The sequence below is a fragment of the Lampetra planeri genome, chromosome 3 (assembly GCF_965212315.1).
Source record: "Lampetra planeri chromosome 3, kcLamPlan1.2.h2, whole genome shotgun sequence".
In the NCBI taxonomy this organism is placed as follows: domain Eukaryota; kingdom Metazoa; phylum Chordata; class Hyperoartia; order Petromyzontiformes; family Petromyzontidae; genus Lampetra; species Lampetra planeri.
The window spans coordinates 658,909-683,198 of NC_136109.1; the positions used below are offsets into that span (position 1 = coordinate 658,909).

Below are 24,290 nucleotides of genomic sequence, written 5' to 3' on the forward strand. Positions count from 1 at the left end.
CAGGCGCCCGGAACCGTGGTGCGCGTGCCAGAGGGGCGCGAGCCCATTGTTCAGAGCTGCATCCCTTTGAGGTAGGGAGGATAAATAGTGGGCGTAAAGGGGAAATCTGGCTCTCTCACTCCAGCGCGAGGCGACAAGACGCAGCTCCAGCCCAGCGACCCGGACGTCCGTGGGACGCACCGAGGTACGCTGCGAGCAGGGGATCAACGGACCACCGTGAGCACCTAAAAGTGAGTAAGGAGGTGAATTATAATCATAGCAGATAAATCGGGAATAGGCATAAAGGTATCAGCGTGGGCCAGCCTCGTCGACTCACTGATTTAACACCTAGTTCCAGGTAGCGGACAATAAATCATTAATAGCGAATTGTGGCCTCGTGTGATCTCGTGGAGAGGTGTGCACGTGTGTGGTCCTGCGTACACAGTGGTTCGCCACGTGAGTGAGTGCGGCGCGGAGCTGCGCGGGTGGGTGCGCGTGTGCTCACTACATGTATGATACAGGTGCGCGATCACAACGTGAGTGCTCCGTGGTGAGTGCCGCAGGGAGCTGTGTGCGTGAGTGCGCGTACGTTCACTACGTGTATGATACAGGTGTGCGATCACAACGTGAGTGCTCCGTGGTGAGTGAGTGCCGCGGGGAGCTGTGTGCGTGAGTGCGCGTACGTTCGCTACGTGTCGGATACGGGTGCGCATTGGTAACGTGGTTATTCGACGTGGAGGCGAGTGCCGCACAGGGCTGTAGACGGGCGCACGCTCGCAGCGTGCGAGCGCTGTACGTAGCGGCGTAAAGAGGGGGAGTATGGCGTTTGATTGATGATGCCGTGCGCACGTATGCTTGCGGCGTGGGAGCGCTGCGTGAAGCCGTATGGGTAGGGGCGTCGCGTTCGAAGTCCGGCGAAACCCTAGCGGGTATTAGGGAGGTGGGGTAACATAAACGGAATAGGGGATGATGGCGGGAGAGACCCCGGGGGCCAACGGCCCCCACAAGACCATTGCTGAAGCAGGGAGACTCCTCGTTCAACAATCTACTCTTTATTATTCCGCGTAGCTCTTGAACAGGTAGTCCTTTATTTCACCGCGAGTCTGTTTAACCACGAGTGCCTGTTATAACCACAATGGTCATTTAGTTAACCAAACGTCAAAATGTAACTCCCAAATTACTTGATTTTGGGAAACACACGGAAATCGTTCCCCGCTACTGCCCAAACATGGCATGACCCCGTTGAACAGGACTCATTGCAGATTTCCTGGGTACACAAGTGGTAATTGTAATAATACAGCGAGCGAGCCATGTATTTAACCAGGGAGAGTGTGATGCCGCCGCCACGAAGCCGTTCAGCAGGCGCCCCATCTATGACCTCGCCACCACCAAGCGACGGAGCCGACTACGCGTCCCCCTCACCTCACCTCACATGAACACACCCGCACGCATTTCCCCCCCCCCCCCCCCCCCATAGAGCACCGAGGGGAGGCCACCTGACCGACCGGTTTTTATCCGAGAAGCCCTTATCGGGATTAACTTTCACGGTTTCCGGCGACCAGGGAATTGGACGACCTCCCCCGACGCTACTTTGCACCGCGGCACTGCGACCGGCCTTAAGATGGTATGGTCGCGGTGAAGGGCATTCGACCACCGCGGTTGAAACGCATCCCCCCACACACACCCCCACGGGTCGACGAGACAGGCAGAGGAGGGACGGGGCGGCATAGTTTAGCGTGCCAAAGCGGGCTCGAATGCGCAGGTGCCATCGTTAGGGAAGGTAAAGGATAGGGCGGGAATGGCAAATAATCAGAGAGGCGACTCGGACGCATAGTGCGCAATTGATGGGGCAGGTGGTGGAGACATGCGGAGGCTCCACGCTTAACTTCCACAGCAGGCCGTGGTGATGGACGCCGCTGCATAATGCGCAAGACCAAGGCGCCATGCATGAGAAAGGGATTAATTAGAATAAACGCCGCAACACGCAGCGCATCTGATTAGCATAGCAATGGCGCCCGGAACCGCCGTACGCGTGCTGACGGGCGCGCGCCCATTGTTAAAAAAAAACTGGGAGGCGGCCGCCACCACGCTCGGAGCCGCATCCCTTTGATGTAGGGAGGATAAAAAGGGGGCGCAAAGGAGAGATCGCTCTCTTACTCCTGCACCAGGCGACAGTCCGTGAGACGCATCGAGGTACGCTGCGAGTACGGGATCAACGGACCACCGTGGGCACCTAACAGTGAGTAAGGAGGTGAAGTAGGATCATAGCCGATAAATAGGGAATAGGTCCAGGGGTAGTACAATAGGCCAGCCTCGTCGATTCATACTGATTTAACATCAATTCCCAGGTAGCAGACAATAAATCAGTAATAGCTGATCGTGGTCTCGTGTGATCTCGTTGAGCAGTGTGTCGCGTGTGGAGCTGCGTGTGTGCGCGTGCATTCACTTCGTGTGCGATACAGGTGCGCGATCATAACGTGAGTAGTCAGTGTTGAGTTGGAGTGCACGGAGCTGCGTGTGTGTGTATGGGTGTGTGTACGCCCGCTCCGTGTGGGTTGCAGGTGCGCGATTAAGAAAGGGAGGTATCGTGGTAGCGTGAAGAGGGGCATAATACTACTCGGTAACTAACCATGCCTACTACGCGGACCCGCGGTGGAGGGGAATCCTCGAGCGACGGCTCCCACACCATGGCTGAGGAACCCAGCAGCGGTTCGCATAGCAGCGGGATGGCGAGTAATGATGTTAGCCCGGCTGTTAGCATTATCGAGGGAGGGATCTCGGGGGCCAGCGACCCCGACAAGAGCCCCTTGAGATTAATGGTCTATTGTAAAGGAGAGCTGGGACAGCCAGAGTACCGATGGGAGGTTCATCACCGTGGGAGACCTGGTCCCGCACCTCCGAAGAGCACGGTTAGTGACGGGCGGTGTGAAAGAAGTTGAACGTACATATAAATAATATAATATCGTACTCAGATTTTAAATGTTGTGGCTTGGCTCTCCAACACACTGGTGTGCTGTACTAGTAACGATTTGGCATGTTCTGTTAACGTGACAAACATTACTAATTGGCTGTGTCGGGTGGTGGTGCGTTTAACGACACATTTATATATTTATGCAATCTAACCCAAAAAACCTATATTATGGATATAAAGAATATAAGTCCATATAAACTATGTATTTATTTGATTTGACTAGGTAAAGCCACATTGAGCTAAATAGCCTATTTTCAGAATCGACCTGGCCATAAATTATAGCTCAACTAAAGTAGATTATCGTCATGTGGAAATGTATGGCATCAAATAATCAAAACGCCTGACGTTGATTTTCTATCGGCTGGGGTCAACCCTCACACAGCGACATAATGGCCACCGTGGCGTCGAAGGGGATCAGAATTCTGCTCGACCCCCTCACCTCGGCAGGGGTCCCGGGATCAGGGTCGCATTGGGCCGGTTCTGGGTCGAGTTGGGTCTGCTCCGGGTCTGGGCTGGTCACCACCACCACGGGCGGCTGGGCCTCCAGGACAGCCACCTTGCCCGTCAAAGTGCCCATGCTCCCGCCCTGCGGGGGATTAAGGTCGCAGTCAGGGTCTGGGTTAGACTGCAGTTCAGGGTGCGGCCGTGTCAGTGTGATGCCGCCGCCACGAAGCCGTTCGGCAGGCACCCCATCCCCGACCTCGCCACCACCAAGCGACGGAGCCAACCCCTCGTCCCCCTCACCTCACCTCACATGAACACACCCGCACGCATTCCCCCCCCCCCCCCATAGAGCTGGAAGGGGAGGACACCTGATCGACCGGTTTTTATCCGAGAAACCCTTATCGGGATTAACTCTCACGGTTTCTGGCGATCAGGGAATTGGATGACCTCCCCCGACGCTACGTTGCACCGCGGCGCTGCGACCGGCCTTAAGATGGTATGGCCACGGCGAGGGGCATTCGGCCACCGCGGTTGAGGCGCATTCCCCCCACACACACCCCCACGGGTCGACGAGACAGGCGGAGGAGGGACGGGGCGGCATAGTTTAGGGTGCGCAGGAGCACGGCGCCATGCATGAGAGGGAGATTAATACAGGTAGGAACAATGTTCCACACTGCCCACCAGGAATTATTGGTCTCTCTGTCGTGCACGAATGCGCTGTCCAACCAAGTTCCTACCTGCCCACTCCCTAGGAGCGTGTTTGGAATCGGTGCCGCAGCACATCCGATTAGCATATCAAAGGCGCCCGAAGCCGCCGTGCGCGTGCCGAAACGTGAGCCCATTGTTAAGGAAAAACTGAGAGACGCATCCCTTTAATGTAGGGAGGATAGAAAGGGGACGCAAAGGGGAAATCGGCCTCACTCCAGCGCCAGGCGACAAGACGCAGCTCCAGCCCAGCGACCCGGACGTCCATGAGACGCACCGAGGTACGCTGCGAGCAGGAGATCAACGGACCGCCGTGAGCACCTAACAGTGAGTAGGAAGGTGAATTAGAATCATAGCAGATAAATCGGGAATAGGTATAAAGGTATCAGAATAGGCCAGCCTCGTCGACTCACTGATTTAACATCAATTCGCAGGTAGCAAGCAATAAATCATTAATAGCGAATCGTGGCCTCGTGTGATCTCGTCGAGCAGTGTGAACGCTTGTAGTGCTGCGTATACAACGGCTCGCCTCGTGGGAGCGCGGCGCAGAGCAGCGCGAGAGTGGGTGTCGCGTGTGTGCAGGTGTGTGCGCTCGTAGTGTGGGGGAAGGGGTTGGTGCATCCGCAGGTCCCCGCTCCGGCTATCGCCGCAGGGACTCGTGCGATGTGAGGGCAGCGTCGTTCGCCCTCCGACCCCTGACCCCCGTTTAGAGCGCGTGATTTATGGAGAGACAACGCAGCATTTACAGGTGAACGAGAGTGTGCGGCGAGCTATGCCTCTCACACGAGCTCGCGGAGGGACGGATCAGGGAGGGGAGCCGTCGGGCGATGAGCCCAGCGACGGCAGCAGCTGCTCGCAGAGTAGCGAGGGGTCGGCGAACGGCGGAGCCCCTGCCATAGGCATGGAGCAGGGAGGGACTTCGGGGACCAGCGGCCCCAACAATTTGGTGTCAGAAGTCGTACGAACCTTCACATCTTCACGGGAAGGTAGCGCGTTACTCCACGCAAAGCTAAGGCATGTGTTCACCGGCCAGGGGACCCCTACATGGAAAGCATTTTCCCGCAATATCATGGGGGCTAAAGAGCTTAATGGCTGGTCGGACGCGCAGACGTTACGAAATCTTAAGTTGAACCTGGAGGGGCGGGCAGCCGACTTTGTAGAGGCACTACCCGAAAGCGCGCAAACCCAACTAGAGGAACTAATGCGTAGATTAGATCGGCGTTTCGGCACGCGCAACGCGATACAGGCAAAGACGGCCTTAGAGGCGCGCCGACGCCAACCTGGGGAGGACTTCCGAGACTACGCCGAGGACGTGCGATCACTAACCCGGATCGCCCGCCCAGAGTTCGCGAAAGAGGTCATTGACGCGCTAGCTGCAGACAAGCTACTCAGGTACCTAGCTCGCACCGCATGGTGGCAGCCCAAAAGGGGTAGCGCAGGCCTCCCCTTCGATACCCTAGTCGAGCAAGCACTGGAGTGTGAGGAGCTCTCCAGCGAACGCGCGCAGCTCCGAGGGTCGGGACAGCAGTGCACCGTGGCGAGCTTCATCCCTGACGAGGAGGAGGATGAGGAGGAGCCCGCCAGCCCCATAAGGTGACGGGCAAGAGATCCCCAGAGACCCCACGAGACAACCCCGGGGTGGGTAGCCGGGTTACAGACCGGCATGGGAGATATTGCTGGCCGGGTAGACTGAATGGACGGTAAGGTAACCCAAGTAGGTGAGAGGGTAACCCAAGTACGCGAGGAAACGAATAAAAATATGACCAAACTGCAATCCTCCGTTGAGACCATCCGATCCGAGATGGGGGAACTAGACTCCACAGTAGGAGGGCTAACTGGAAGGATAGCCCGACTAGAAGCAGAGTATGAGCAACAGCGCACGGGGGGAGGAGGGAGTGGGCAGAAAGCTCGCCACAGAGCCGCCAACCTTCCCTCTCCATGCCATATATGCGACCAATGGGGACACTGAATGAGGGACTGTCCTCAGGTCACCCGAGCTAGACAAGAGCTAAGGTCAAACACTGAGGCCCCCCTAGAGACGAGACCACCTAGGGGTGCAATCGACACGGTCCCAATACAAACAGACCATAATGAGAGTAATGGCGAGTGAGTGATCCACACAGGTTCCAGCAACAACGCCCACGGAAGCCGTGACTCCGGGCGACTGGCTGCGGAAGCTGGTGGCGGGGATCACGGGGGCCACGTCGCTGGTGGAAGGGGAGGTAAACGGAATGCGTACCCGATCCTGCTGGACACGGGGGCGGTGGCCTCGCTCGTGAGCGCAGCGCACTGCAGCGCGATCGGGGTCGACGTGCGTCACCTGCAGGCACCGGACCGCGCGCTGCACACGGCAAGCGGAGGCGGAATGGGGTTGCTGGGGAGAGCAACCCTAGAGGTCCGCATAGGCAGCCAGGTGTGCACCCAGGAGTTCTACGTGTCGAGTGCGTTGTGTCACGAGTGTATCGCAGGTACCGACCTCTTAGAACAGCTGGGACTCAACGTGCAACCCTGCCAGCGATGGGCCACTATGGAGAGCAACGGCGAGCGGATACCGTTCCTGGGACGAGAACCAACGCGCCCCCGCTTCGCACCTGTGGCCGCTATCCTGGCGACGGCAGTCACCATCGGCCCGCTCACCGAGATGCTGGTGCCGGTGGCAACGTATCCCACCGACCCCGCGCTCCGACCATCAGGGGAGGTAATGCTAACTCCTCAACCGGAGTTGGCAAAACGGTATGGGGTCGTGGGATCCGCCACGTTGGTAAACGCAGATGGGGACTGGTTGTTTATGCGGATGTTTAACCCCCACAGCACCCCAGCGATACTACGACGGCGCACCCCGATAGCTACCGTACACCCCCTGCACGCAGGCCACTCTGACGACTAGGTGTTCACACTCTGGGCTGAGGACCCCGGTCGTCCTGAGGGTGACCAGGACCTGGCCTGGCGAGTCGGCCCGACTCCCCGAGCCGAGGTCGTTCCCCTGCTCGACAGGTGGAGATGTCAGAGGAGGATCGGCCGAAAACCGCATTCACCACCCCGATGGGACTATTCGAGTTTCGAGTACTCCCGTTCGGACTCACCAATGCGCCCGCGACGTTCCAGCGGCTGATGGTGATGCGGGGTTTGCAATGGGAATAGTGCCTGATTTACTTGGACGATGTGATCGTGTTCAGTATATCTTTGTCTGAACATTGGTCCAGACTACGAGAGGTGTTCCAGCGACTGCGAGCGGCTCATCTCAAGCTCAAGCCACGTAAGTGTTACATCGCACAACGCGAGGTGGGGTACCTCGGGCATCGCGTCAGCGAGGCAGGCGTGCGTACCGATCCAGAGAAAGTACGCGCCGTAGTGGAATGGCCACGGCCAAGGAATCTGACGGAGATCAGGTCATTTTTTGGGCTCGCCACCTATTATCGACCATTTGTAAAGGGATTCAGCGAGATTGCACGCCCTCTCACCCAACTCACCTCCCCTAAGCACCCCTATCAGTGGACGGGGGCCTGCCAGACGGCCTTCACCACTCTCAAAGACCACCTCACCCACGCCCCCACCCTCGCTTTCCCCGATTTTACCACCGATTTTATTTTGGACACCGACGCCTGCAGCAGCGGGCTGGGCGCGGTGTTGTCACAGGTACAGGATGGGACGGAACGAGTCATCGCGTACGCCAGCCGGACCTTGAGTGGGGCCGAGCTGAACTATTGCGTGACACGCCAAGAGTTGTACGCCGTGATTTTCGCATGTAAGCAGTTCCGGCCGTATTTGTACGGCAGGAAATGCCGCGTACGCACTGACCATTATGCTCTGCAGTTTCTTCTTATATTCAAGGAGCCGCGAGGGCAGATGGCCCGGTGGTTGGCGCAGTTGCAGGAGTACAACCTGCAAATCGAGTATCGGGCTGGCCGGACGCATGCAAACGTGGACGCCTTGTCGAGGCGGCCCACGGTGTACGCCGAGACAAGCGCGGAGGAGGCATGCCCGTGTTTCACGGGGGGACGCTGCCGGCAGGCAACGGACCCCCGAGGGGCTGCGGCTACTGACCCCCTCCCCAGCGAGAGAGAGTGCAGTGTGCGCCACAGAGACCCTCACAGGTGGCACCGAGGATCCCGTCGACCGCCCGGCAAGCGCCGGACCCACGGCTCGGGACCCGGCGGATCACCCCGCCCTGATCGGACGGATCCAGGAGGACGTCGGCTGCGCCTTCCCGGGCCTGAACGACGAGCAGCTGAGACAGACCCAGCAGCGGGATCCCGATCTGGCGGCAGTGGTGGCGGCACTGCGGGAGGAAAAGAGCGCCCTACCAGGACCCTGGAGCGGTTTGTATGCCCGGTTGTGTGTGCAGAACGGAGTGGTACGGGAGTTAACCGAGGCCGGCCAGCCGGGGTGCATCTGTGTTCCTGCCCAGGTGCGACCCCAGCTGCTACGGCTGGTGCATGACCACCCACTCGGGGGCCACGATGGGGAACGACGCACTCGAGAGACCCTGCGTCGCCAGTATCTCTGGCCCAAATTGGCACAAGACGTGGCCACCTGGGTACAGGGCTCCCGCGCCTGTCAGCAGTGCGGGCCGAAACCGGCACGATACCAGGTACCCCTAAGGCCGTTCCACGTCAGCCGCACAAATCAGCTGGTCGGGATCGATCTACAGGGGCCATTCCTGCGATCCCATCGAGGCAACTGGTATATCCTAGTCGCAGTAGAGTATTTCACCCGCTACCCCGTGGCAGTGGCCATCTCTGATAAAACGGCCTTGGTGGTGGCCCGGGCATTTGTGGAACATTACGTACTTAAGCACGGGATCCCAGAACGAGTCCTCACCGACCAGGGTAGCGAGTTCGAGGCCGAGCTGTTCCAGGCACTGTGCCGAGAATTCGGAATCCAGAAGGACCGAACCACAGCGTACCACCCCCAAGCGAACGGTATGGTAGAGCGCATGAATCAGACCCTAGCGGGGAAACTCAAACGTATGGCGGCCGCAAATCAATGGGATTGGGACGAACACCTCCCCTACGCCCTTTTCGCCTACGCCACCACCGTACACACGTCGACGGGACAAACCCCGTTTTTAATGATGTTCGGCCGTGAGTCTCGTTTACCCGCAGATCTGCTATTCGGCGTCCCTTCCCCCCAGCCGGAGAAGGGAAGCCGCCCCGTGGAACACCTCTTGGAGACCCTGCGAGAAGGCCGAGGCCGAGCATACCCGCAAGGGGAAGCCGCGCATCGGCGGCAGGAACAGGGCACCCGACCCCGCATGGAACCCCCCTTATTCCTGACAGGCGCTATGGTGAGGCTACACACCCCTCGCATCGGGGCCGGGCAGGTGGGGAAACTGACTACCTACTGGCGGGGACCCTGGACCGTGGTGCGACAGATCTCCCCCTGGACGGTACTAATTTATGGCGGGGAGACGGGTCGAGAGACGGTGGTCAACGTCCGCTGCTTAAAACCGTGGAAAGCGGCCCCAGCGAGAGAGAACCCCGTCACCCGAAGGCCCCAAATCCCGGAGTACCCGCACCCCTCGTATTGGGGGGCCTCGCACACTACATGGGCCCCGCCGGGCCCCCGAGATGCCCCGATCCAGTGCGGAGGCGGCGCGGACGACGGCCCCTAAACCCTTCCGCTGCTGAGTTTGTGCCCCACCCCACAGGTGCCGGAGGACGGGGAGAGCCACTGGAGTGGAGGAGGAGGCCGCCGCAGGAGCTACAGAGGACGGAACCACCCGCCCCGAGACCAGCCACCAGGTCCGGACGGATCCCCCGGACCCCGCAACGTTTCCTCGTGGGCGCGGCCCAAGCAAGGTGCTCCAGTCAACCCGGGACAGGGACTGGCACCTCGGGGGGCTATGTGATGCCGCCGCCACGAAGCCGTTCGGCAGGCACCCCATCCCCGACCTCGCCACCACCAAGCGACGGAGCCAACCCCTCGTCCCCCTCACCTCACCTCACATGAACACACCCGCACGCATTCCCCCCCCCCCCCCCCCCCATAGAGCTGGAAGGGCAGGACACCTGATCGACCGTTTTTTATCCGAGAAACCCTTATCGGGATTAACTCTCACGGTTTCCGGCGATGAGGGAATTGGATGACCTCCCCCGAAGCTACGTTGCACCGCTGCACTGCGACGGGCCTTAAGATGGTATGGCCGCGGCGAGGGGCATTCGGCCACCGCGGTTGAGGCGCATTCCCCCCACACACACCCCACGGGTCGACGAGACAAGCGGAGGAGGGACGGGGCGGCATAGTTTAGGGTGCGCAGGAGCACGGCGCATGCATGAGAGGGAGATTAATACAGGTAGGAACAATATTCCACACTGCCCACCAGGAATTATTGGTCTCTCTGTCGTGCACGAATGCGCTGTCCAACCAAGTTTCTACCTGCCCACTCCCTAGGAGCGTGTTTGGAATCGGTGCCGCAGCACATCCGATTAGCATATCAAAGGCGCCCGAAGCCGCCGTGGGCGTGCCGAAACGCGAGCCCATTGTTAAGGAAAAACTGAGAGACGCATCCCTTTGATGTAGGGAGGATAAAAAGAAGACGCAAAGGGGAAATCGGCCTCACTCCAGCGCCAGGCGACAAGACGCAGCTCCAGCCCAGCGACTCGGACGTCCGTGAGACGCACCGAGGTACGCTGCGAGCAGTAGATCAACGGACCGCCGTGAGCACCTTACAGTGAGTAGGAAGGTGAATTAGAATCATAGCAGATAAATCGGGAATAGGTATAAAGGTATCAGAATAGGCCAGCCTCGTCGACTCACTGATTTAACATCAATTCGCAGGTAGCAAGCAATAAATCATTAATAGCGAATCGTGGCCTCGTGTGATCTCGTCGAGCAGTGTGAACGCTTGTAGTGCTGCGTATACAACGGCTCGCCTCGTGGGAGCGCGGCGCTGAGCGGCGCGAGAGTGGTTGTCGCGTGTGTGCAGGTGTGTGAGCTCGTAGTGTGGGGGAAGGGGTTGGTGCGTCCGCAGGTCCCCGCTCTGACTATCGCCGCAGGGACTCGCGCGATGTGAGGGCAGCCTCGTTCGCCCTCCGACCCCTGACCCCCGTTTAGAGCGCGTGATTTATGGAGAGACAACGCAGCATTTACAGGTGAACGAGAGCGTGCGGCGAGCTATGCCTCTCACACGAGCTCGCGGAGGGACGGATCAGGGAGGGGAGCCGTCGGGCGATGAGCCCAGCGACGGCAGCAGCTGCTCGCAGAGTAGCGAGGGGTCGGCGAACGGCGGAGCCCCTGCCATAGGCATGGAGCAGGGAGGGACTTCGGGGACCAGCGGCCCCAACATCAGCTGTTGTTGTGAGGGATATGGGAGTTGGCCTGCAGTGCATGGAAGATTATAAATCACACAAGGCAGCTCGCTCAGACACTCCACTGGTCACTCAACCACTCACTCCATCAACCACTTTACCACTTTACCACCCCCTCCACCAGTCACTCAAACATTTACTCCACCGCTCGCTCAGCCACTCCACCACTCACTCCACCTTGTTGTGCATCGTTCCCTGTGTGGGGGAGTCGATCACCGTCCCCACCTCCTTCAGCAGCCTCCGGACAACCCCTCCCGGGTCCGGAACGGGGGGCCACACAGACCCCCTCAGCCTGAGGTCACGGGGACACATGGTGACGAAGTGGGAGATACGAGGACAAGTGAAGAGATACACGCAGAGAGCATAGGGAACACATTGCACATCCGTTTAAACGACACAGTGGTGCGTAATGACGTGCGTTTGTGGTTACGAGTAGTGAGGGAGTATGTGTGGTGCGAGCGGTTCGTATGGTAATTGTGGTGCGGTGCGCACGGTAAGTGTGCGGTGAGTGATGAGTGTGGTATGAGTGGTGTATGGTGAGCAGTGGAGCGGTCAGCACGGCGTGCTGCGAACCCAGTGACCCGAGTTCGATTCCCACTCACGACCAATACCAGTGACGATTATCTGAACCGGTCCTGGGCCTCCCGTAGGTCGACTGGGCCTCAAATGAGTACCTGGTATGGTGTGTAAACATCGCCACTGGGGAAACAAAGGCGACCGGGCGTGGTGCTGGCCAGCGACCCCCTCGTGTGCCATGCTCGCCAACAGCACTTGCCCCAAACAGTTTGTTGAAGGCTATTCAGGGTGATCTTTGTCTTTGTTTGACGCTGTGAGTGTGCGAGTGGTGGCGGGTGAGTGGGGTGAGCAGTGTCACTCACCTGCTCCAAAAGATCACGATGAGCGCGGCTCCCAGCATCAAGAAGAAAAACATGACCCCCAGGGCGATCGGAACCGAGAGGTCTCTGGGGTATCTGACCCCTTGCCTGACTGCAGAGCAAGGTAACGTCAAATATCAACCACGCTCACCACCCAACACATTCGTAATACATGAGACTATCGTTTTTAATGAGTGCCTGAATAAGCTAGTGCGGGGCCTGTAGCATATGTTATAAAGGGGCCCTAAATTAAAACAAAAACACATAAATATAAAAACACTAATTTATAACTTGCATAGTAAAGTAATTGTATTTATTCATTTGCTACACAGCCAGATAATACGAAAATTCGTTAACCTTAAACACCCAGTCGTTCATAAATGTTGAAGAAATAGAGCAAGTGAAGAATCACTGAACCGAATTTGATAGCTTGAAAGCATTTAGCGCGGGGCCCTTGAAAGTGCGGGGACCATAGCATATGCTACTTTTGCTACTAGGATAATCCGGCACTGTTTTTAATGGAATAAAATATTTAAAAAATACTTTTTTTTAAAACACGCTTGAATGAAATGTACTTTCCGAGCTGCCCCTGCCCCCTTCCCCCATCGCCCCTCCCCTCCTTCCACATCCCCCGCCCCTGGGCGTGGCTCCCCGAGGCTTGCCGTGACGTAAGGGACCGTGGTGATTTACAGGCAACGTCAGTTGAGCGTGGACAATTAGAGTCGTTAAAAAGATTGTTTAAACATATACATTTTTTCTTTTCAATTATAGAATATAGTATTGTCATCAGTATGACATAGCTATACGAAGTTTTGCCGTCGATACGACATTGGGAATACGGTTGAAATTGAGTTACAAGATTTTTGGATACAACACATACATTAAGTTAAATAAAAGCGTGTAAAAAGTTATAAAAGATATGTTTTGGATTTTTTATGATAGAATATCCTGTTGTCATCAGTATGACATAGCTATACGAAGTTTGCAGTCGATAGCACATTGGGAAGTGTGTAAAAATTTAGTTACAATATTTCTTTTTTGAGGATACAACAGACGAAGTGACTTAAATAATAGCATGTAAAAAGAGCAGACAATAATACTGTAACGTGATAACAAATGTATTTTAATAGCTTCACAAAGTCCAAGAGTTTTGCGATGCCGCCGCCGCGAAGCTGCTCTGCGGGCGCCCCATCTACGACCTCACCACCACCAAGTGAGGGGGCCGACACTGCTTCTGTGATGCCGCTGCCACGAAGCCGCTCGGCGGGCGCCCCATCTACGACCTCGCCACCACCAAGCGACGGAGCCAACCCCGCTTCCCCCTCACCTCACCTCACATAAACACACCCGCACGCAATTCCCCCCCACCCCATAGAGCTCCGAGGGGAGGTTACCTGGCTGACCGGTTTTCACCCGAGAAGCCCTTACCGGGATAATCTTCACGGTTTCCTGCGGCCAGGGAATTGGACGACCTCCCCCGATGCTAAATCGCGCCACTCGGCCACCGCGGTTAAAACGCATTCCACACACACGCGTATCGGCGAGGCAGGCAGAGACCGCAACCACGAGCTAAGGGGAAGCCAGAGAAGGGGGAGGGCGGCTGAGTGGCGTGACGGTGTGCTCGGGAAACGCCGTGACGCGCCGCAACACGCAGCGCATCTTATTAGCATAACAAAGGCGCCCCGGAACCGCCGCACGCGCCCTGACTGGCGCGCGCCCATTGTTAAAGAAAAACTGGGAGTGCATAACAACAGGTGGGGCGGCATCTCTTTGATGTAGGGACGATAAAAGGGGGGCGCAAATGGGTAGATGGTCTCTTGCTCCAGAATCAGGCCATGAGACGCTCTCCAGCCCAGCGACTCGGACGTCCGTGCGACGCATCGAGGTACGCAGTGAGGACAGGATCAGCGGAACGCCGTGGGCACCTAATCGTGAGTAAGTGGAAAGGGGGTATTAGGAAATAAACTAGAGAGTCCAGAGCCGCCTAGAACATATCCCTCCGATAGATCGGGTACAGACCCAGGGACGATAACGTAGGCCTGCCACGCCGATCGATACCGACCCAACGGTAAAGCATAGTCGCCGAGAATAAACCATTAATAACTCAGCGCAGCCTCGAGTGGTCTTATGAGTGAGTGAAGCGTGTGGTGCTGTGTGCAGGTGTGTGCGCTCATAGCATGGGGGGGTGGGGGGTCGGTGCGTCCACAGGTACCCGCTCCGTCTATCACCGCAGGAACTCACACGGTGTGAGGGCAGCGTCATTCGCCCTCCGACCCCTGACCCCCGTTCAGAGCGTGTGATTGGTGGAGAGACAACGTAGCGTTTACAGGTGAACGAGAGCGGGTGGCGAGCTATGCCTCTCACACGAGCTCGCGGAGGGGCGGACCAGGGAGGGGAGCCGTTGGACGATGAGCCCAGCGACGGCAGCAGCTGGTCGCAGACCAGCGAGGGGTCGGCAAACGGCGGAACCCCTGCCATCGGCACGCAGCAGGGAGGGACCTCGGGGAACAGCGGCCCCAACACTTCCCCCTCACCACCCCCCACATAAACACACCCTCACATATTTGTTGTATTTATGCCCCTTTTTCCAAAAATTCATATTAAGAATAATTAGGCCAAAAATATATGTTTTAAATTAAATAATGAAAATAACCCACTACTCATCACATTCCATGCCAGGCATCTGGAAAACGTGGAATGCCATCAAAAACAGCAAACGTCAGGACCTCCCCGCCACCTTTGTCTTACAACGGTTCGGCATAAACAGGCCAGCCATCAAATCCGGAGAGGGGTCTGGCCTCGGCATGACCCACGCAGGGGGAGCAAGGGAGTTAGAGGGTCGCGAAAAGGGTTTATGACCTGACATTCCGGGGGACGTCTGTTTTTCTGTTGTTGTTTCTCTCGCAAGAGATGCGCAGAGGGGAGGGGTTCACGTTTTTGAGTTTTAAGCAACGCACAGAAGTCCGAGTGCAATCTGGTTCGAGTCTTGCTCAGTCTTGTGACTCGGCTTGCGATGCAGCATTGCGAGGGAGGCTCGCAAGGGAGTGGGGGCGCATCGTGCCTCGAGGAGAGATGGGAGGAGGAGGGGTCGTTAGAGTCGCAGAAGTCTGAGTTCAGCCTGGGTAAAGGCTGGGTTTCAGCCGTGCTCTGGCTGGCGGTGCCGTCGTGAGGGAGCAAACACCGATACCGATGGCCAGTGTCGCTTCTCGCAGAACGAAGTAGCGAGGTGTGGTTAAGTGCGAGTGAAGCTTGCGAAATTCCAGTTATCATTCTCGCGCCAGCGAAGACACCCAACATCAACCCAACGTCAACCCAGCAACGAACGAGAGCATCGTTCATCGCCAGAGCGCTCCAAGCCGGTGAGCGCGCACAGCCGCGTCGTCCAGAGCCTGAGCCAACGCAGCCCTGAAGTAAGGGCGGGTGTCCGTGTGAAGCTGGCAGCGATCAAGGAGAGGGCATGGAGAAAATGAGAGAGAGAGAAAGGAGCAGTGTAAAAAGCCGGATCGGCCGCCGGTGAGGAAGAGGAGAGCGCCATCGAATGCGCCGTGTGTTTAATACACACACATATCGACCAGCACCCGCTGAGAACAGAGAAGACGTTCAGCGGTGGCGGAGCTGCGTGCTATCCGACGACGGAATCATCGCGCACCACGACGGCGAGCGTCGTGCCGACGCCACTCATCTAGCAGTGGAGAGAGAGAGCGCACGAGCAGAGACACGCCCGAGCGAGGGAGCAGGACGGGCTCGCTGAGGCCATGCCCAAGCGAGAGAGAACCTCTCTGGCCGCTGGTTGTATCCCCCTCCCCCACCCCACAAGCTCCGACACAGCACCCTACCTCTGCTTAAAATATTAATTATCAAGGGAACAATACAACGCACACGCAACACGCACACGAAGAAGACTATTTCAAAAAAGTTATCTTTGTGATTCAAAAAGGGTTGCCATTTCAAGGTGGTGCGTTCAATATCAACTGATTGTGCAAAGCAGTTGCTGCCGTCGAGTTACATGAATAAGAAGTGTTTTAGTCATTAATTTTCGTTAATTGCATAATCTTGCTCATGAATCTATTGAAGTATGGCTTTCGCGTTTGCATGTTAGAGTGTCATATGTTTCATCTTCTTGGTTCTTTCGGTAAAGTCACGTAGAACGGAAGTAATAAAATAATAAAAATAAAACATAATAAAATAATATTTTATTATGTTTTATTTATATTTTTATTATTTTATTTTTAATAAAAATAAAACATATTAAAATAATATTTTATTATATTTTATTTTTATTTTTATTATTTTATTACTTCCCTTCTACGTGACTTTACCAAAAGAACCAAGAAGATAAATCCCTGCAGTCACGAAAGCTTTAAATCGAAATGTCATATGTTTGTTTAGAATTAAAAGTGCTTAAAACAGAAGTATGTTGAGTGTTTCTTTCCAAGTCCATGCAAAACTGTCTTATTTATAAGAACTGTATCCTGCGTTGAGATATGAATTTGGAGACCTAACATAATATAAACACACTAAGATAATCAATAAATGTTTAATCAAAGATAATAGTTTTATCCTGATTGAAACAACTCTGGATAACGAAGCTAAGCCTAAATATCATAACTACACACATTAACATAATTGAAAGCATTCGCATGAATTAATACGATTATCTCCATGATTATTATAATTTATGCAGATAATTAGATACATTAGCATAATTTAATTTTTTTTATGTTTATAAAAAATTCATAATCCGACATATACAACACATCCCCCCCCCCCCTATGAGAGGGCTTCTGGTTTTCACCCAGAAGCCCTCTCATAGGGATAATCTTCACGGTTTTCTGCGGCCAGGGAATTGGGCGATCTCCCCCGATGCTAACTCGCACTGCGGCGCTGTGACTTGGGTTGATATTACATGGTCACGGCGGGGCTACCCAGCCACTGCGGTTAAAACGCACCCCCACACACGGATCGGCAGGCAGGTAGGGGGGCGCAGCCATGAACGGCGGGAAGCCAGGGTGGGCGTCTGATTGGCAGGGCGAATGTGCTTGTGTACGGCCGCCAGCGCAGCAGCCAGCGGCGGGCCCTTTGATATGGAAACCGGGATGTGGGCAGCGACGAGGGCGCCGAGTGCTGCGGCGCAAGACGAGCAATCCGATTGGCCGAGAAGGCCCTCGGATTAGCGACGGTTTTCTTTGATGTGGGTTAACAATAAAAGGGGGACGCAGAAAAGTAAAAGGTCTCATGCTTCTTGAGTCAGCCACCGGGGCGGTCGTCTCTTCAGGGCAGCTAATCGAACGTCTGTGAGACGAGTCGAAGTGCTGCGAGGACAGGCGCACAGGAGCGGCGAACCAGGAGTAAGGGAGATAGAGAGAGTGTGATGCCGCCGCCACGAAGCCGCTCAGCAGGCGCCCCATCCACGACCTCGCCACCACCAAGCGACGGAGCCGACCCCGCGTCCCCCTCACCTCACCTCACATGAACATCCGCACGCATTTCCCCCCCCCATAGAGCTGGAAGGGGAGGTCACCTAATCGACCGATTTTTATCCGAGAAGCCCTTATCGGGATTGACTTTCACAGTTTCCGGCGACCAGGGAATTGGACGGCCTCCCTCGACGCTACTTTGCACCGCGGCGCTGCGACCGGCCTTAAGATGATATGGTCGCGGCGAAGGGCATTCGACCACCGTGGTTGAAACGCATCCCCCCACACACACCCCCCACGGGTGGACGAGACAGGCAGAGGAGGGACGGGGCGGCGTAGTTTAGGGTGCGCAATTGATAGGGCAGGTGGTGGGGACATGCGGAGGCTCCGCGCTTAACTTCGGCAGCGGGCCATGGTGATGGACGCCGCTGCATGGTGTGCAGGAGCATGGCGCCATGCATGAGAAGGGGATTAACTGGAATTGGCGCCGCAGCACATCCGATTAGCATATCAAAGGCGCCAGGAGCCGCCGTGCGCGTGCTAGAGGGCGCGCGTCCGTTGTTAAAGATAAACTGGGAGAGGGCCGCCATCACACTCGGAGCCGCATCCCTTTGATGTAGGGAGGATAAAAAGGGGGCGCAAAGGGGAAATCGCTCTCTCCCTCCAGCGCCAGGCGACAGGACGCTCTCTAGTCCAGCGACCCGAACGTCCGTGAGTCGCATCGAGGTACGCTGCGAGTACGGGATCAACGAACCGCCGTGGGCACCTAACAGTGAGTAAGAAGGTGAAGTAGGATCATAGCCGATAAATAGAGAATAGATTCAGGGGTGGTAGAATAGGCCAGCCTCGTCGATTCACACTGACTCAACAACCAGTTCCAGGTAGCAAATAATAAATCATTAATAGCGAATCGTGGCCTCGTGTGATCTCGTGAGCAGTGTGAACGCGTGTAGTGCTGTGTACACAGTGGTTCGCCACGTGAGTGAGCGCTGCACGGAGCTGCGCATGTGGGTGCGCGTGTGTTCACTACGTGTACGATACAGGTGCGCGATTACAACGTGAGTATTCAGTGGTGAGTGAGTTCCGCAGGGAGCTGTGTGCGTGAGTGCGCGTACCTTCGCTACGTGTCGGATACGTCCCCCTCACCTCACCTCACATGAACACACCCGCACGCATTTTCCCCCCACCCACAGAGCTGGAAGGGGAGGTCACCTGATCGACCGGTTTTTATCTGAGAACCCCTTATCGGGATTGACTTTCACGGTTTCCAGCGACCAGGGAATTGGACGACCTCCTCCGACGCTACGTTGCACCACGGCGCTGCGACCGGCCTTAAGATGGCATGGTCACGGCGAGGGGCATTCGGCCACCGCGGTTGAAACGCTTCCCCCACACACACACTTCCCACATATCGACGATGCAAGCAGGGGAGGGACGGGACGGCATGATTAGCAGGACTGCAGAGGCTCTTGCGCGTAGTCGCTGATGGTTAGGATAATTACGCTTAAGCGCGCAGGCACCATTGTTAGGGTAGGTAAAGGATTAAGCTGAAAGTATAAATAATCAGGAGAGCGGAGGCACGCGGGGAGCCCGTGCACAAATTCCCACGGCGAGCCTTTGTAATGGACGCCGCCGCATAATCTGCAATAACAAAGGCATGCGTGAGAAAGGGATTAATTAGAATTTACGCCGCGCACGCAGCACATTGATTAGCATATGCGCTGCTCATGAGCGGAGAGTATTCGGGAAGTCCGGGAGAGAGGATAAAAGGGATCGTAGCAAGGTAGAGAGATCTCACTTCTCTTCAAGAGGCCCGCGTTCAAGTCGGCTCCCAGCTCTGCCCTCCGGACGTCCACGTGACGTGTCCCGACAGCATCGAGGAAAAGCCACAGGACGCCGAATACTTCGAATCGTGAGTAGCAAGGTGAAAGGGTATCGTAAGCCGATAAATAGGGAATAGGTCCAGGGGTAGTAGGATAGGCCAGCCTCGCCGATACGTACTGACTCAACACCTAGTTCCAGGTAGCAGACAATAAATCATTAATAGCGAAGCGTGGTCTTGTGTGATCTTGTTGATCAGTGTGTCGCGTGTGGAGCTGCGTGTGTGCGCGTGCGTTCACTCCGTGTGCGATACAGGTGCGCGATCATAACGTGAGTAGTCAGTGTTGAGTTGGAGTGCGCGGAGCGGCGTGTGTGTGTGTGGTTGTGCGTACGTTCGCTCCGCGTGGGTTGCAGGCGCGCGATTAGGAAAGGGAGGTATCGTAGTAGCGTGTAGAGGGGCAGAATACTACTCGGAAATTAACCATGCCTATTACGCGGACCCGCGGTGGAGGGGAATCCTCGAGCGACGGCTCCCACACCATGGGTGAGGAACCCAGCAGCGGTTCGCATAGCAACGGGGGGGCGAGTGATGATGTTAGCCCGGCCGTTAGCATTATCGAGGGAGGGATCTCGGGGGCCAGCGACCCCGACAAAGTGGTGTCAGAAACGGGATGATCCCCCGCACCCCCAAGGGAAAGAGGCCCCCCAACTCAAATTAAAATCAAATGCACATTTACGGGCAAAGGAATTCCATCATGGAAATAATTTGCCCGCAGCATCAGGGGGGCTAAAAAGGTTGTCAGATGAGGAGGCGTTGCAGCAGTTAGAGCAACATTTAGATGGGCGGGCGGCTGACTTTGTGGAAGCTTTGCCCGCAAGCGCACAAACTCAGTGGGAAGAATTCATGTGCCAACTCGAACGGCGCTTCGGCACCGATGACGAAGAGGAGGCGCAGGCGGCCTTAGAGGCACGCCGCCGCCAACCCGGCGAGGATCTGCGAGATTACACCGAGGACGTACGCATGCTGACCCAGCTCGCGTACCCGGAGTACGAGGCAAAGATAATTGAGGGCCTCGCCGCCGGTAAAATCCAGCGATATTTGGCACGCACCACGTGGTGGCAGTCAAATGTAGACGGTGCACGCCTCTCCTTTAACACCCTCGTCGAGCGCGCGCGCAAATGCGAGAAACTCTCGGGTGAGCGCGCGCAGCCTCGAGGTAGGGGACGGGAGTGCGCCGTAGCGAGCCTACTCTCCGACGAGGAGGAAGAGCTCGCCATCGCAGTAAGGGGACGGGCAAGGGAGCCCCAGAGACCCAGCGAGACAACTCCGGGGTGGGTAGCCGGGTTACAGACCGGCATGGGAGATATTGCTGGCCGGGTAGACGAAATGGACGGTAAGATAACCCAAGTAGGTGAGAGGGTAACCCACGTAGGTGAGAATATGACCAAACTGCAATCCTCCGTTGAGGCCATCCGATCCGACATGGGGGACCTACGCGCCACGGTAGGAGGGTTATCTGGAAGGGTAGCCCGACTAGAGGCGGAGGGTGGACAGCGGCGTAATGAGGGAGGAGGGAGTGGGCAGGGGGCGCACTACGGAGCCGCCCCCCCTCCCCGGACATGTTACATGTGCAATCGCCGAGGGCATCTAATGAGGGAATGTCCTGAACTCACCCGAGCTAGGCAGACGCGGGGGTTAAACTCCAGCGCCCCCTAGAGAGCAGACACCAACTAGGGGTGCAATCGACGCGGTCCGGATACAAATAGACGATAATGAGAATAATGGCGAGCGATTGATCGCCACACAGGTTCCAGCAACAACGCCCACGGAAACGGAGACTCCTGGCGACTGGCTACGGGAGCTGGTGGCAGGGATCACGGTGGCCACGTCGCTGGTGGAAGGGGAGGTAAACAGAATGCGTACCCGAATCCTGCTGGACACGGGGGCGGTGGCCTCGCTCGTGAGCGCAGCGCACTGCAGCGCGATCGGGGTCGACGTGCGTCACCTGCAGGCAACGTACCGCGCGCTGCACACGGCGAGCGGAGCCGGAATGGGGCTGCTGGGGAGAGCCACCCTAGAGGTCCGCATAGGCAGTCAGGTGTGCACCCAGGAGTTCTACGTGTCGAGTGCGTTGTGTCACGAGTGTATCGCAGGTACCGACCTTTTAGAACAGCTGGGACTCAACGTGCAACCCCGCCAGCGATGCGCCACCATGGAGAGCAACGGCGAGCGGATACTGTTCCTGGGACGAGAACCAACGCGCCCCCGCTTCTCACCTGTGGCCGCTATCCTGGCGACGGCAGTCACCATCGGGCCGCTCACCGAGATGCTGGTGCTGGTAGCAACATCCCCCACCGACCCCGCGCTCCCACCATCAGGAGAGGTAATGCTAACTCCTCACCCGGAGTTGGCGAAACGGTATGGGGTCGTGGGATCCGCCACGCTGGTAAACGCAGATGGGGGCCGATTGTTTATGCGGATGTTTAACCCCCACAGTACCCCAGCGATACTGCGACGGCGCACCCCGATCGCCACCGTACACCCCTTGCACGCACGCCACTCTGACGAATCGGTGTTCGCACTCTGGGCTGAGGACCCCAGTCGTTCTGAGGGGGACCAGGACCTGGCCTGGCGAGTCGGCCCGACTCCCCGAGCCGAGGTCGTTCCCCTGCTCGACGCGTTACATGTACCATGGGCGGATTTACCTAAGGGAGAGGCCGATCGGCTGCGCGAGTTACTGCAGGAGTATGCCGACGTGTTCAGTGAACACGACTCGGACGTGGGTCGGACCGACCTTGTTAAGCACCAAATTGACACCGGTGCAGCCAGACCCATCAAACTCCCTGCGTACCGAGTGGGTGCACCCGAACGCACACAGATCAAAGAGGCGGTTGGGGACATGCTTCGCGATAACATAATTCAGCCCTCGGCGAGCCCCTGGTCAGCACCGGTGGTACTAGTAACGAAAAAGGATGGGTCAACCCGATTCTGCGTTGATTACCGTAAATTGAACGCAGTCACGCTCGGCGACGCCTTCCCCATACCCCGCATCGACGACACTTTCAACAGCCTCGCCGGAGCGCGATATTTTTCCACCCTCGATCTCGCGTCCGGGTACTGGCAGGTGGAGATGGCGGAGGAGGATCGGCCAAAAACCGCATTCACCACCCCGATGGGCCTATTCGAGTTTCGAGTACTCCCGTTCGGACTCACCAATGCGCCCGCGATGTTCCAGCGGCTGATGGAGTTGGTGATGCGGGGTTTGCAATGGGAACAGTGCCTGATTTACTTGGACGATGTGATCGTGTTCAGTAGATCTTTGTCTGAGCATTGATCCAGGCTACGAGAGGTGTTCCAGCGACTGCGAGCGGCTCATCTCAAGCTCAAGCCACGTAAGTGTTGCATCGCACAACGCGAGGTGGGGTACCTCGGGCATCGCGTCAGCGAGGCAGGCGTGCATACCGATCCGGAGAAGGTACGCGCCGTAGTGGAGTGGCCACGGCCAAGGAATCTGACGGAGATCAGATCATTTTTAGGGCTCACCACCTATTTTCGTCGATTTGTAAAGGGATTCAGCGAGATTGCACGCCCCCTCACCCAACTCACTTCCCCTAAGCACCCCTATCAGTGGATGGGGGCCTGCCAGATGGCCTTCACCACTCTCAAAGACCACCTCACCCACGCCCCCACCCTCGCTTTCCCCGATTTTACCACCGATTTTATTTTGGACACCGACGCCTGCAGCAGTGGGCTGGGCGCGGTATTGTCACAGGTACAGGATGGGACGGAACGAGTCATCGCGTACGCCAGCCGGACCTTGAGTGGGGCCGAGCTGAACTATTGCATGACCCGCCAAGAGTTGTATGCCGTGATTTTCGCATGTAAGCAGTTCCGGCCGTATTTGTACGGCAGGAAATGTCGCGTACGCACTGACCATTATGCTCTGCAGTTTCTTCTTACATTCAAGGAGCCGCGGGGGCAGATGGCCTGGTGGTTGGCGCAGTTGCAGGAGTACAACCTGAAAATCGAGTATCGGGCTGGCTGGACGCATGCAAACGCGGACGCCTTGTCGAGGCGGCCAACGGTGTACGCCGAGACAAGGGCGGAGTAGGCCTGCCCGTGTTTCACGGGGGGACGCTGCCGGCAGGCAACGGACCCCCGAGGGGCCGCGGCCACTGACCCCCCCCCCCAGCGAGAGAGAGTGCAGTGTGCACCACAGAGACCCTCACAGGTGGCACCGAGGATCCCAACGACCGCCCGGCAAGCGCGGGACCCATGGCTCGGGACCCGGCGAATCACCCCGCCCCGATCGGACAGATCCAGGAGGACGTCGGCTGCGCCTTCCCAGGCCTGAACGACGAGCAGCTGAGACAGACCCAGCAGCGGGATCCCAATCTGGCGGCGGTGGAGGCGGCACTGCGGGAGGAAAAGAGCGCCCTACAAGGACCCTGGAGCAGTTTGTATGGCCGGTTGTGTGTGCAGAACGGGGTGGTACGGGAGTTAATCGAGGCCGGCCAGCCGGGGTGCATCTGTGTTCCTGCCCAGGTACGACCCCAGCTGCTATGGCTGGTGCATGATCACCCGCTCGGGGGCCATGACGGGGAACGACGCACTCGAGAGACCCTGCGTCGCCAGTATCTCTGGCCCAAATTGGCACAAGACGTGGCCGCCTGGGTACAGGGCTGCCGCGCCTGCCAGCAGTGCGGGCCGAAACCGGCACGATACCAGGTACCCCTAAGGTCGTTCCGCGTCAGCCGCACGAATCAG

The 24,290-nt window shown here is 57.0% G+C and overlaps 1 protein-coding gene across 3 annotated transcripts in view; it reads right to left on the minus strand.

The window, feature by feature from the left end:
- Positions 1–24,290, minus strand: part of LOC144735722 (uncharacterized) — a 70,625-nt gene that overhangs the window by 9,984 nt on the left and 36,351 nt on the right. For 2 of the 3 annotated variants that reach the window (XM_078618237.1, XM_078618230.1), the window contains exons 6-7: positions 12,288–12,396; positions 11,587–11,701 (exon numbers count right to left, since the gene is read on the minus strand). In XM_078618237.1, the coding sequence (XP_078474363.1) occupies positions 11,587–11,701; positions 12,288–12,396 (224 nt within the window). Of the gene's footprint in view, positions 1–3,389; positions 3,537–11,586; positions 11,702–12,287; positions 12,397–24,290 lie in introns of all 3 variants that reach the window. The other variant, XM_078618238.1, reaches the window with a different exon arrangement.